Raw genomic sequence first — 13,411 nt, forward strand, 5'->3', positions numbered from 1 at the left:
GAGAGGAGTGAAACCTGGTGTACAAATCACTCATCCTAATACATCATCTCGCTGTGCTGCTCCACTCAAGGAGATAATGTGGGATGCAGCTATTCCTCTTTATTTGCTGGGGGCCTCAGGGGACCATTTAATTATCTCTAAATGTATTTCCTTCTTTTTTTATCTACTTATTTATGACAGATCATTAAGTTCATGCTAATAAACAGTTCCACATCAGATGAGAAGATCAGGAAACCTTTGCTGTTTTACAATATGGCAATAGAGACCGGAAGTAGAGAAACATCACTTCCTGTTGTCATCCACGGTCGGCCATTGTTGTTGCCAGTCAGGATTGTTAACCGTCTGTTGTCCTTCAGTTAATACTTTGTTTCCTCATGTAAACTCTCACAACACTGTCCCCTATTTTTTTATAGTTTAGTTTAGGGATGGACAGATACCTCTTTTTGATTTCCGATACCGATACTTCAACTTTGAGTATCTGCCGATACCAATACCAACACCGATACCATCTCTCCCCCTAAACTTCTTTGGAAATACCTTATTTGCATGGATACATTTGTTTAAGATGGCTTTATCAAAAGCCTCATACTATTAAAGCATAGACTTTGCTTTTCTAAGACAGGAAAAATAGCCAAAAGCATGTCTAAAGTGAAGCTGTAGCTGCTTTATTTGAGCTGCAATCAGACTACAGTGTGCACTCAGTGCCATTCACATATTTAGAACAGATCAAAATGACACAGCAACATTAAGCTGCAATTTAAAGGTTAAATTACCAAAACTTGGTACTAAATAATAGTACCACTAATAGCCGCTCTCGGCTCTGCGCATGAGCAGTAGGAAATGAGGCCGGAAACGTTGTGACCTGCTGCGGGATGGTATCCAATAGGAAGGGTCTGTCTGCAGAGCCGGAGAGCCACGTACAGGCTGCTGGTAGAGGGCTGCACGTAGAGGCTGGACTCGTCTTCTACGGCCGTATAAGTGCACAGCTTGTAGTTCGGGTGCGCGACGTAGTTTTAAAGGGTGATTTCACTCAAAATATACTTCCAATTTAAAACCGCTCCCACGGCCCGCCGGCGGGACGTGACCACTTTCCAAACACATTACAGCCAGATGTGCGCATGCTCCACAATCACGTTTCCCGACAACATACACATTAAATGAAAGCTCAGAGTCTCGTCTTTCCGATGATATAAACCTTTTTGACCTGCAGCAACCACAGCGTTGACACAAAGAGCTTTTTGTACAGAAAAGCAACATGTTAAAATCCGAGTTTTCTTACTTTTGAAGGCTCTCTGCAGCTCAAACATCGCTCATTCCTCACCAGCTTGGTCTCTTTCTGTCCGGACACAACCAGTCAACTTCATCCCATAAAATAATTCGGTCCGTAAAACGTATTAGATCCTCAAAGGCACAAATTCTGAAGTAATGTCTTCCCAGCTTGAGATCAGCTCCGGCTGTTTCATTCATTTTTTCTGGCAAAATCAGCCTGAATCTATTTCAGATCGCGCTGAAAGCGCTACAGGCAGCTAGACGGAAGCCTCAGCTTTTGATTGACACCTAGCTTGGCCAATAGGAGGGCTTTGGGGGTGAGTGACAGCCTGAAGGGCCAATGGAGTGTCTCATACAGTCAACCCGGTACGCACAAGTCCCACCCTTGTAGATTCGACCAGTCGGGTTGCAGACACTCTCTGAAGCTGTAAACTTGTAGCCAATGAGCAGACGAACACGTGGGTGTGTCGGAAGGCAGGATTGTGTGTGTGTGTGTGTGACGGTATCGGATCGGCCAGTTACCACTGTGAAGGAAATCATCCGATACCCTAATTTCGTCCAGTATCGGCCCGATACCGATACCCAGTATCGGATCGGCGCATCTCCAGTTTAGTTTTTGATCACATTAAACTATATGTAATATGTTAATTTGTGTAGTTGAGATGTTATTAGAGGGATCTTGCTACACTAGTGCTGAACGATTATGTCCAGTTCATGCTTTCTGCGTCTGTATGTAGAGGTCAATGCAGACTTCATTCATGCTATAATATGTATTTATCGCATTACTCCTCATATTGAAGACAATAAATACACCAGGCTTCCATGGATTCTTCTGAAAGGCTGAGAATTTGTGCTTTTATAGTATAGATGGGTCTGTATCATGGTGGGAATGTGATTATTTCAGTAGTTTGCCGCAGACACAGCTCAGGATATCTGGAGAAATCAGCTCCTCCAAGGTTTGGCAGCGACTACTTCAGTTACAACCCTCTTACTAAAGAATGAAAAACGCCGTGGACGATGACATACTTCTACACAGTCTCCTCTGAAGACATGTTTGTTTTAAGTATTGTTTGTTTTAGGTATCGTTTGTTTGCTTGGCACATGTGCAGTGCAGACAGTCTGTCTTTGCAGACACATGTACAGCAAGCATGAATTAGCTTTTGCTTAAAATTATGGATCAAACTTTCAAACAATTTCATTACTTGGTTGTTGGCCACGTCGACAATCAATAATCGATGATCCGTTAAAATAACTAAAATACCGTGGACACTCCTACATGTGCTGATGAAGCCATATTTAACCACTGACATGTCATGTTTGCTGCAAAATCAACTCAGAACTTGAAGGACAGAAAAAAATAAACACCAGGTTATTGAAATTTAAATCAAATATCAAAACAAATGCATACACGTCAGAACTGTAGTTTAACCGTTGTCCAAAGATCAGAGTCCAGTTGTTGCTGATCATTAGCAGTGTTAGCAACATTAGCGGCTAAGCCTGTGTTAGTGTTTAAAAATCCTAGCTTAGCTTCACCTAGCATTAGCCTCAGGTAGCTGGCACACCGTCTTCACAAATTTATCCTGCAGAGGTCATCAACACGACAGTTAGCAGTGAGGAGCGAGGATGTGCGCTTGTTTTATGCGACCCTTATGGGTGGTCAGCAAACACACCTGTAACTCCACCTGGGGGAGCAAGCAGGTACTACAGCAAATCTACGGTACATTCTTTACGTTAAGCTGCACACCCCTCATCTTATGCTTTATCAGGTGATATATTTTTAATTTATATAATTATTAACCGCAATTAATTGGTTGCCAATTAATCTTAAACATTCTTAGGTGAAATATTATCGATCTGGCCAAGTGCAATATACAACGTGCAACGTTTTGATAAAGGTCAAATGTGTCACACTGTTCTATTATAAATGAAGCATTGTGATGCTACTCAGATGACCCAGTTTACAAATCATATTGTCCAGATGTGAGGAATAATGATATTTTGGTGCAGACCACAGCAAACAAATTAAACTATTATTTATATATTTGGGTCAGTGGAAAAGAAATGCAAAAAAGTCCTTTAAAAACCCACAAAAAGTGTGACTTATATCTGTCAGAATAATCGCAATTACATGTTTTCTGCATGTTATTCACCATTTCCTCCATTTCTTGTATTTACTGTATGCAAGATGAACTAACTCCTAAAACATTTATCTGGCAGAGGTATTTACATCGTCTCAATTAACTCTAACTGAGAAAACGTTCTAAAATGTAAAATATTATTTCAAATGTTACATTTTTCTTTTTGATATCACACTTTGTATCGCTGTAAATTGAATATCTGAGGCTAACAGGTCTTTGGTAAATGATGCAATATGCATTTTTCACAGTTTGTACTGTTTTAGAGCAAACAGTCTGTCATAGTTAAGAATAAAGAACAGAAATCAGTCCTAGAATAAAGACAGTGACTTTTTAAAAATAAAAGTAGTAACAGAAAGTGAAACATACACGGCAATCAAACCTCTCTATTCAACAGTTGGCTGTGAAATTTGGGCAACATGGCATCAAAAGGTCAGTGTTTGACCAGTGGATTAACTGAACTTTTCATTTTTCCTCAGGTGTATGCAGATGGCTGCTCATTTGTTTGCTTCCCAGCATGCCAGAGGGAATTTGAACAAAAGCACAAAGGTCATTCTGACAGACCTCATCCTCTTTCAGGTTATTTGTTTTCCTTGTTCTGGCTCGGCCGCTACACAATTCATACCTTAACGTGTGGGTGGAGATGGCAAACCGAGGTCAAAATAATAATCACTGAACAACAACCGAGCATTTAAACCCAGTCTTTGATCTTCCTTGTTCCAACTTAAGTTGCATTTTTCAGACGTACGAGTAAATTAACTGATAATTATGTTTCCTTTTTGGAAGGAAACTGAACTTGAAACCTCCTGTGCTGCTCCTTCCTGTGTGTCCTAGAATTAAAAAACAAAAAAAGCCCATGACCTGATTTAGCGTCTTCCTATCGCCACACCATCTTCCCCGCTCTCTGCCCAACACTTACACCCTGTGTCCAGCGGATGAACTGCACCGCCCTCTTTGACAGACTGGAGACAAAAGCACAAGCAAAAAAATAAAAACCTCTTTTGATTTTTTTATTATATCAAAATACAAAAATTTGAGAGGAAAATTTCGTATGGGACTAAGCATTTGAAATGATATGGTGACATGATTACAACACTGCTTTCATATTCTCACAGACATGCCATAGATAGAGCATAGATCATGTGCTAGGCCCATGTCTACGTCATGATGAGCCACCGGGAGTGAGCCTGTGCGTTTTCCCTAGAAAGGCTTGTGATGGCGCCTGTCGCTGTACATCCACAGGCCAGTTGGTAACAGGCCAGAGTGGTTTTTTTTTTTGTTTGTTTTGTTTTGTTTTATACATCATAGTTCGTTCAGGTTTCTGTTTACGCAAGAAAGAAATGAGATCCATGGCAGTTGAACATGAAGAGTGAGTAAGACATGATCTCAGACGATACAGAATTCACTGGACAGCAGTGGCAAACGAGAGAAAAGTAATACAAATATTTTACATAAGGCTTTGGTACAGCACCATACAGTATGAGTTAATTGCTCACAAAAGAGTTAAGTGAAGCGTAAATACCTGATGCAGTGACGGAACAGAATGACAAGTCTAAAAAAGTGACAAAAATAAAAAACAACAGAAACATCAGGTTATCATTTTAAAACAGAGAAAAGTAAAAAAAAATGTTTTTGCTTTGAAATATTTACATATGAACATTAATGGAGACAGATTATGCACAAAATAAAGAGAAAACCCAAACATATAATACAGAATGTAAACATGTGATGTACAGCACAGAGTTCAGTGGATGAAAGTGAAATGAAATGTGGTAAATTTTCTTCCTTTAAGCACTACTTGGTTTGCTTGAGTATGAGCAATTAGCTAAAACAGTCAACGATGTAGTGCTTATTGTAGCCTACGATAATAATACATTCTAGTTTCTCAGTGCTGGTACACATGAAAAAACAGAGAATATAGAAAATACTACATATTTCTATTTTCCGTCCAATAACAACCAGCTCGGATGTCCATGAATGATTGCTAAATAGGCGTTTTTTTTTTTTTGTATTGTCTCTACATGCAAGATTAATACAATAAAAAATCAAATCTGTTCTAAGTATCATCCTACCAGCACCTAGTGATGCACTAAAAGCTGTAAGCAGAAAAATTTGGAACCAAAAAAAACCCAAGAATAATTAAAAAAAATAAAAAACTGAGCTAACAGTACGTCCAAAGCAGCCCTCTTAAACACTGTACATGTTTCTGTTGAATATGCAAAGGAAAAAAAACAAAAAAACAAAAAAACAGAAGCCCGGAAGACAACATCCATTCGTTAAAAAACCCATGGGGAGGATGCACGAGCTTTTTCCCATTACCTTTCCACCAGGAGAATAAATACAAATGTGGTTGGATGACTACTCATGGCTATACTGTACAGTACTAATAGGAATTTCTAGCTTCAAAAAGGTGGTGGTGGGATGACATGAGACGGTTACGCCCCTGCAGTAGTGTGCTTGAAAAACAGTGCTGTTAACCAAAGACCTACAAGGAAGAGTGTAGAAAAGATCCCCCTCGTGTCCTCTCCGATTCCCTCCCATGTGTCCTGCGGTGGGTTACTAATCTAAATCAGGTTATGTTTTCTCCTTTTTAGGCTGGGCTAATATTCTGAATATCATCACAAATATACTTTAGAGAGGGTACCTTGGAAGCACAGACAGACATTGCAAACACACGATAGAAAACAGGTCATCTTGAGTTCATTTTTGAATGTCACAAGTCTCTATTATTTGAGGTTATACTACTACTTTTTCCAGTATTGTCTATCACTGTCGTCACACCATGATACTGTTATGATAAGGACCTATAGTGTCTACCGGAGCTAGTTTAGTTGCTCACACACGCACACGCACAGGGCCGAAAGAGATGCTTGTGGAAACAGAAAAAAAAAAAAAAACAGAAAAAGAAAAAAAACAAAATCTTTAGACCTCTATTCTACAGCACCACAAAGTTAAACATAGCACCAAGTCGTAATGTTCAAAGCAACTATGCCCTAACACACTTTTCTTCGTCAAACTAATGTAAACACAATTTCCTCCACAGCACGTATTGTACATGACTAGAGCATGTCCGTGACTCTTAGAAAAAAGTTTCCTTCAGTTTATTTGCTTTGGACACGTGAAGGCTGAGAGATCTGGAGTGAATCTACATGTGTGCTCATGAACGGGCAAAATACAGTATTGTTTTTGTTTTCCAGAAATATTATAGAGGGCAACACACTTCTGCTTCTAAAGCTTTTTCCAATGGGCATTCACGTACTATACATCAGAGAAAATACTACTCAACTTGTGCAGCCAGCGGGCTATGGCAATAATACACTGTACGGTACTAACATTAAGTTTTCTTTTCTTCTCAGATAAAATAATGTCTGCTAAAGTATGACAAATTAGGCACCTTAAAATGTTTTAAAAACATTATCCACTTAAAGCCGTACTGTAAGCAAATACTTTTATATATAATCTAATTTCTTTTTCCGTGGGATCCCTCCCGTCTTTTTATACATCCTCATATCAGAACGTCTTCCTGTAAAACATGGTTTGATTTATCTTTACAAATACAATACACACCATGTACAGTACATAACAAATATAGATTTTTTTTCTTTTCTCCTCGTATCTTACACGAAACCAATTTGTTAAAGTAGAATATGCACTTTGACGCTCACTTTCAGGCAATCACCACTTTCTCACTTGTCAAAAGATTTCATTTAGCAGACATTGAGTCGATTCATTCATTTTTTTTTTGTTTGTTTGTTTTTCGCGGAAAACTTCTGATTTGTTGGTAGCAGATGGAAAAAAAAAAAATCAGTTTGATATGTCTCTGAGTGATTGAACTAGCTTTAACGAAACAAGGAAAAACTTTTTTTTTGTTTTCGTAGCCGTAAGAGCAAACGGGAACTTGGCTCAGAACCTGTGTGGGACAGTGATACAGGAATTTGGACTTAATGTGCCGACTGGATCCGATCGCAGCTGCACTTTTAAGCAGAATATTGGGTCATTCAATGTACTGCGACATTGGGACATTCATTTCCTGTACAGCAAAACATACATTCATTATCGGTTAGTGTCGAAAAATTAACAAACATACAGAGAAGTAGCTAGCAAGTAATATACAGTTGTTAAAGATAAACAGTCAGGGTGGCCATTGTTTGAATATTTCCCATTGCTTGTTAACAGCTTTATGAAGCAATCACATTCTCCTCCAACAGCTGCTGTTAAACATTAACATCCTCACTGTACCGCTTTGCATGAAATCTTGTTGCACATACAGAGCTTCAGTACTTTTCCACTACAGCAAAATGTATTGATTTATTTGCCTTTTTTTCCCCCCAATCTAAATGTCTGCATTTTTTTTTTCTTCTGGTTCTGTCCTATTACTTGGATATACACAGTTGAAGCAGGTACCCATGTCAAAAAGAAAAACAAAACAAGAGTTATGCATTCCTCTGTAGCATTTTCTCTCATGTGTCCTTGGCAGAGAAAGTAAAACCACACATATAATACCGGAGTCCCTCACTCCCCCAGAGAGACGAATATGAGAAGGCGAAGGAAAAAGGCAGTTTATGTTAGAAAAAACAACAGAGAAAAAGGCAAAAAAAAGGCACCTCGAGACGTGCCACATTTCACAAATGATTCCTTAACAATGAAATACATACTACAGTACACTTCACAATTCCGTCACCCCCGTTCTTCTGACCCTTTTAAGTCCAACCTCTGTTGAGCAGAAAGTCCCAAATTCGTTTGAGAGATCTCATGAAGGCTATGATCTTTGTCTTAATGCAGCGCTGCAGCGATGAGTGTAAACACACTGAGCCATCCAGCACTAAAATTAAGACACTGTCCTCTTATTGGTTGGCATCGGATCACAAATCAAAATAAACACAATATGCCAGCTATTATCGATAATAAAAAGCTTCTAAATCAGATAAAGTTAGGCCATATTATCCATTTGAATGAGAGCGGTGTGTGATATAAACCTTTTTATCCATACGTTTCATATGTAAAAAGGTCAAGTACGTACAGTATACCACAAGAATTACAGCAACTCTGCGTTTACTCTGAGGTATATTTTGTGGTAAGAACCCTGTGTTTAAATACTGACACTATTTGTATTGTAGGAAAGGTAGACTCATGTCCCTGTCCGAGGACGCACCAGGCTTAACAGTACGCTGTATCACTGAAAAACCTAAAGATATGGACCCCTCAATGACCAGTGAGTGAAAAATCTTTCACGTGTTGTGACATACTCAACCAACACATTTTTATTACTGTAAGAGGAAGCTTAATTCCCTTGTTTTACTATTTATATACATTATATATTTTCAGAGCATTTTCAAGTGAAATTCCTCAGAGACGAGTAGTGGTGACAACTGAGAAAAGCCATTGTTCTTGTCTTCAGATGGGATTTCCAACCCCCGGAGTATTCAGCTCGATGTTTCCCGCTCCCCAGATGAACTTTTAGAGATTATAAGAAATGTATTTGATAGTGAGGTGGAGCAGGGAGGGCTGCGGCGGGGCTTTTTCAGGGGACGTCAGTTTAGTCGAGTCCAATGGCTTGGTGGGCACACGGGTCAGCGTAGAGTCCCATAATTTGGGCCCTCAGAGTCTGCACTGGCCAGGATGCCTGTCTGGTCCTCCTCAGACTGCCTGCGGTGCAGGAAGGAGGTCAAATAGAGATAGGGGTTCTTCTTGTTTTGCCTTTTCCTCTTTCTGTGGAAGCTGAGATCCTTGCCCTCTTGGGGTGTCTGAGATTGCTGCTGGGTCTGAGAGGGAGACACGTCTGCAACACAGGCACAAAAGTAACACAGCAGCCGCATATTTTACCACCAATCTATTGTCTCTTCGCTCGCATCGTCAGACTAACCTGTTCTCCTCCTGGAGGTTGTATTGTTATTGTTGTTGGCAGCCACTCCCTTGGCTTTAGTTATACAGTGGTGTAGCAGTGCTGGTAAGCTCTCAGACCCGGCAGTATCACTAGACGCACCTAGAGGTTCCCTGAGAAGACGAGAGACAGCACAGCATACATTGCTCTGCATTAATCCAACAGTCGTGTTCAGTCACGTGTCTGAGCATAAAGCCAATATGGCACTTTCATTGCTATGTTTCCAGTATGATTTGATGAGCTCTTGAGCTTCTACTGAGAGCCCTTTCACTATGATGATGAAATTCCACTTTCTATCTGCATGGATGGATGATAAAAGTTAGATACAAAGAAAGAAAGAAAGGCAAAGAGAGAAAGAATGAATAAAAGAGAAAGTGAAACAAAGAATAGTTGACATAAGGTGGCAGTGGATTTGGTGAAATTATTAGCTATACGTTTGTTCTTCAACAATCATTACATTAAAGACCCAGTCCAAGATTTATAACAAATTACCATCTTACAGACTACATGTTTATTCTCAAAGGGTATTTACTCCAAACTGTCAGAATCTAGTTTGTTTCCACAATTTGAGGCCTCAAAAATTGTACTTAATTGCAACAACAGCACTAAAAATGGAAGCAAACACACTTTGTGGTTGCAATTACTGCAAAACTGAGTCTTTAAATAGTGACTGCTTCAGAAATGCGGGCAATATTTGTCGCTTTGCTGTATAAAACTCATAAAATGAAAATAATTTCTGGAACTATAAAATGACTGTTCCTGTAAAAAAGTCTTATTGTAGATTAATTTTAAAATCCTGCGGTACCACTACTTGTACCATACTGTAGGTCAGGGGTCGACAACCAATGACACGAGAGAGCAAATGCTGCAATACAATATATATAGATTAGAGACTTTACTGTCATTGCATTTAACATGCAACAAAACTTTCTTTGGCCTCTTTCTCGTAGCAGCATACAAAGTCCAAGCAGCATAATATAAAAATATAGATAAATAGAAATAGTATCAAATATTAAATAAGTTAAACGTGCAGCAGTCCAGCCAAGCAGCATGTTGATGTTATTACATCAGAGGCAATATCTGTGTATCACTACTTAAATGTTACACTAGTTAAGCTAAATTAGGTTTGTGATAAAAGAGCTTAAACCATCAGAACGAATTTATTCATCTGTTAAATCTGCTTTTACACACACTTCATGCTGAGAAGTCTGTTGGGCTGCTGTTGGGAGTGAACACCTGAACGCAACACGGCGAGTAAACCTATTTTTCAACCCAGATGGACAACAGTGTCAGGGGTTGGTTTTGGAAGAAGAGGTGAAGGTGTTCAGCATAAGACGTCATTTTGAGAGTAAACATAAAAAACATCTGAAGAGTTCATTTGCAAAAACAGACAACTCCATTTTTGTAGATTTTCAGAAAACTTTTTTTTTTTTTTGTTCGCTTGAGATAACATCAATCAAACTGAAGTTGAGTGGATTTGACTCAGTAGACTGACATGACAAGAGTAGAGATAACTTAAGTTTGATTGATATTGTCTCAGGTAGACGATAGAAAAGTGGATTTTCTGAAGGTTTGTGAAGACGGAGTTATCTGTTGTTGCAAATAAACTTTTCACTTAAAAAATGATAACTGGAGCCAATCAGAGAAAGAAAAAATCTGGATTTTCTCCTGCGTAGGGGAATATTTGGCAGCCCCTAAAACGGCTTGGTTAAGTGCTGACGGACAACCACCATGTCCGAAATATTAAGAAGCGAGAATAGGAAATATATATTTTTGTTTATCAAATGCTTCAAAAACATCGAGACGTGGCAAAGATCAGACTCATCGCCTTCACTTCGTGCTCATGCATACTGTCATGTGCAGTCACAACCCCAAAGGCCCATTCTAAGACAGGAAACAACTAAAAATGGCACGATTATTTGTGGTTGCAGAAGGCAGCGATGACATTTTAGTGTACTGCAAAGTGACTGAAAGCATCTGAGATGAAGAATACCCATGGGGAGCAGTGTTTTGGCTTGATGGACTGCTGAATAAAGACGCCATAATGTTGAGGATTAAACATTTGTCTCTATTCTTAGAACTTTTAAAAGGCACACTGATGAAATACTGAGAACAAAATGCAAATGTGTGCAATTTACATTTCACTTATTAGCAGCCTGCATCATAACTAGTGTGAATGAGTAACTAAAAGGGGGAATCCTGTGCAAATCATAAACTTGCAAACTCTACTACTGCTGTAAACAAGGTCAAACTTCCATCACTGTTTAACTATCAGGGCAGGCTTTTGCAAATCGTCGCTCATCATAGAAAAGGTTGCCGACCCCTGCAGTAGGTGCATCCAGTCAGCGTTTCTCTGACTGTTTGCTCAGCGTGCTGACATCAAACTACAGTACGTGTGCGAATGCAAACGGGAAGGTGTTTCTGAAACCTGAAGAACTATTTTCATTTCATGAGTGATACATGCTAAGGTAAATGAAAAATAATCAATGTTTAATCAGCACAAAAATAATCACATCAAGTATCTTCAGTTTCACAGGCTGTTTTGGAAGCAGCTTTACCTCATACCGAATACTCTGGTTTTGTTGTCCATCTCTCATAGAAAGATGCAATAAAGTTCAAATAAATAACCTCATAAAACGCTTAACATTTACGTTCAGGTTCATGAGGCTCAATGTTGGCTCAATGTCTTTGCCTTTCAAACAACTGAATACAAACAGCTTCAAAACCTGACTTAATGCTTTCATTAAGCCAAGTTGTTGTGCCAAACATGTATTGTTTCAAAAGGCATAGGAACACAAAGCTTTAGAGATGCTGTCCATCATTTGTCACTGTGGAGAGAGAGATTGAGAGCCATTAGCAGAGAGGGGGAGACAAAAAAAAAAATCTGAGAATTGCAACAGTCCTGGACAGATAGAGAACATTTTCCATTATCACATAAACTGTGCGCAGAGGCCACAGTGTGTGTTAAAAAAAATGTAGTACATTTCCATAGACATAAACACTATACAGCACACTTTCATAAACATGAACACTGCGTACAGAGGCTTCACCATGCTGACGGGAGGAGATGGCAGGAAGAGGAAATGGCCGTTAAAGAACAAGTCACATGACAGGAGGAGGAAATGGCCATTAAAAAACAGTCACATGACAGAAAAACGAAAGCACTTAGGACAACAAATGTGACAAAGAATTTAGTTTGAGAATTGTTGTTATTTGTTTGGTCGTAGAGAGAAGTTTAGAGAATGCATGCATGGCATTTTGCACATGGAACAAAACTTTAAAGGGGAATACTCCAGTCTATCATTCGTGTGCATCCTCTATTGATTCAAGGCTTTTTTTTTTTCTTTTTTCTTTTTTTTAGTGCAGGGAAACATGTCTGTATTCAAACAATGAAAAAGACAAAGTCAAATGCTTCTCCACAGTCCAAAACCAACTCCTTGTGCTTGCTCGCAAGCCTAATTACTGTAGCCTACGCCACAGCAGGCTTTACTGTGCCTTGGAACTGTATTGACAAATGTGTCCTGCAGTCATTATTACCATTAGTCGTACTTCACTTGAATCCAGCACAGAGGCACAACCCAAAGCGATTCCCCTTTAAAGGAGAGAGTGATTAGAGCCCTCCCCCTGCTGACCCCTCCCCTCTCAGACATGGGTCCGACCCTTACCTATTGCGGCGTAGGGGACCGGGTCACAACAACGCTGCCCAGATAGCTGAGATCAATCAAAAACAAATCAGGTAAGACCCTTACCCTCTATAAAGCAGCAGCCCTATAAGCTACTTTCCCTTAAAGGCCAGTGATAGTGCAGGAGCGAGTCTCCGCTTCCAGGCTTTAGCTACCATGTGGCTGGAGCTTCTAGGGTTGTGAGGTGGGTGTGAGGGGGCACAGGAGTGTGTGCAGTCAAGAAGCTATGTGGGGCGTTAACGAGCCTCCGCTGTTGTTTTTTTGAAATGTAAGAAATCCTGCATTATGTTTGAAAATCTGCATCGCTAATCGATGGAAATGTTGGATCCAATGGGAAAAAAATCTCCCAGCATTTCCTCTAGTTGAAAAACTGACTTATGTTGAGTGAGTTTTTTTTTTATCTCTATGGGTAACACTCTATTAACGTGCCCTATGGAATGGGT

The 13,411-nt window shown here is 39.5% G+C and overlaps 1 protein-coding gene across 1 annotated transcript in view; it reads right to left on the minus strand.

Annotated features, from left to right (window-relative positions):
* Nucleotides 1–8,974: 8,974 nt before the first annotated feature.
* The window catches only part of igsf9ba (immunoglobulin superfamily, member 9Ba), a 74,341-nt gene continuing 69,904 nt past the window's right edge, over nt 8,975–13,411 (minus strand). Inside the window, exons 19-20 of the mRNA XM_008288783.1 lie at nt 9,268–9,398; nt 8,975–9,183 (exon numbers count right to left, since the gene is read on the minus strand). Of these exons, the coding sequence (XP_008287005.1) occupies nt 8,975–9,183; nt 9,268–9,398 (340 nt within the window). The remainder of the gene's footprint in view (nt 9,184–9,267; nt 9,399–13,411) is intronic.

Source organism: Stegastes partitus, unplaced genomic scaffold (assembly GCF_000690725.1).
Source record: "Stegastes partitus isolate 25-593 unplaced genomic scaffold, Stegastes_partitus-1.0.2 Scaffold574, whole genome shotgun sequence".
In the NCBI taxonomy this organism is placed as follows: domain Eukaryota; kingdom Metazoa; phylum Chordata; class Actinopteri; family Pomacentridae; genus Stegastes; species Stegastes partitus.